Source organism: Odontomachus brunneus, unplaced genomic scaffold (assembly GCF_010583005.1).
Source record: "Odontomachus brunneus isolate Ranch 3 - 2012 unplaced genomic scaffold, Obru_v1 Obru_scaffold_206, whole genome shotgun sequence".
NCBI lineage: Eukaryota > Metazoa > Arthropoda > Insecta > Hymenoptera > Formicidae > Odontomachus > Odontomachus brunneus.
This window is the reverse complement of record NW_022639656.1, coordinates 460,126-460,935: the sequence shown is the minus strand read 5'-3', so window position 1 is coordinate 460,935 and position 810 is coordinate 460,126. Positions and strand designations below refer to the sequence as shown.

Genomic DNA, 810 nt, shown 5'->3' with positions numbered 1-810 from the left:
AATACCGAGAATAATTTACATTTTGCTTTAAGAATGCAAAACGATATGATGTATAATATAACAAATGATATACGTTCTTGGATTATTAAACATAATATAAATCAAACAGCAGCAAATGATCTTTTAGAAATTTTAAGAAAACATAATCACAAAGATTTGTCAAAGAATGTAAGATCTTTGATGAAAACCTCACGAAGTAATCGGTTGAATATTATATACTTTACCCAACAAGACAAATATATACATTTTGGTTTAGAACAAGGCATCAGACTTTCAATACAAAAACATTATGTCAATGTACCACAAACAATTTGCGTAAATTTTAATATAGATAGATTGCCTGTGTCGAAAAGTTCTTCTGGACAATTTTGGCCTATTTTAGCTGCTCTAGTGGATAGTACTTTGTACACAGAACCATTTCCAATTGGAATTTATTTTGGTCTAAACAAACCGCACAATGTTAATGTCTTCTTACAATCATTAGTCACAGACATATTGCGCATAAGACATAATAGTGGTATATATATCAGTGGAAAATAAAAAATGTATCTCAATACATAAATCGTAGTATGCCACCTGATCCACCAATATGGGACAATTATGATGTGAAAGTTGAAGGAGTTTACGGTAAATATATATTTTATATTAAGTCTAAAAAAAATATATATACATAACAATTACTAGAATTAAATATATATTTTTAAATTATATATATTATATATATTATTTATTTTATATATATATTTTAAATATATATATATATAATTCTAGTAATTGTTATATATATATATATATATATATATATATATA

At 24.4% G+C, this 810-nt stretch overlaps 2 protein-coding genes across 8 annotated transcripts in view; one reads left to right on the top strand and one right to left on the bottom strand.

The window, feature by feature from the left end:
- Positions 1–810, bottom strand: part of LOC116852198 — a 36,042-nt gene that overhangs the window by 18,328 nt on the left and 16,904 nt on the right. The gene's annotated exons all lie outside the window — the stretch shown is intronic.
- LOC116852197 overlaps positions 1–810 on the top strand; it is a 7,222-nt gene that overhangs the window by 2,324 nt on the left and 4,088 nt on the right. Inside the window, exon 2 of one of the 4 annotated variants that reach the window (XM_032832298.1) lies at positions 569–627. The exons of 1 other annotated variant lie outside the window; for it this stretch is intronic. In XM_032832298.1, coding sequence (XP_032688189.1) covers positions 570–627 — 58 coding nt within the window. In that variant the 5' untranslated portion in view covers position 569. Of the gene's footprint in view, positions 1–412; positions 628–810 lie in introns of all 4 variants that reach the window. 2 more of the 4 variants (XM_032832296.1, XM_032832297.1) reach the window with 2 other exon arrangements.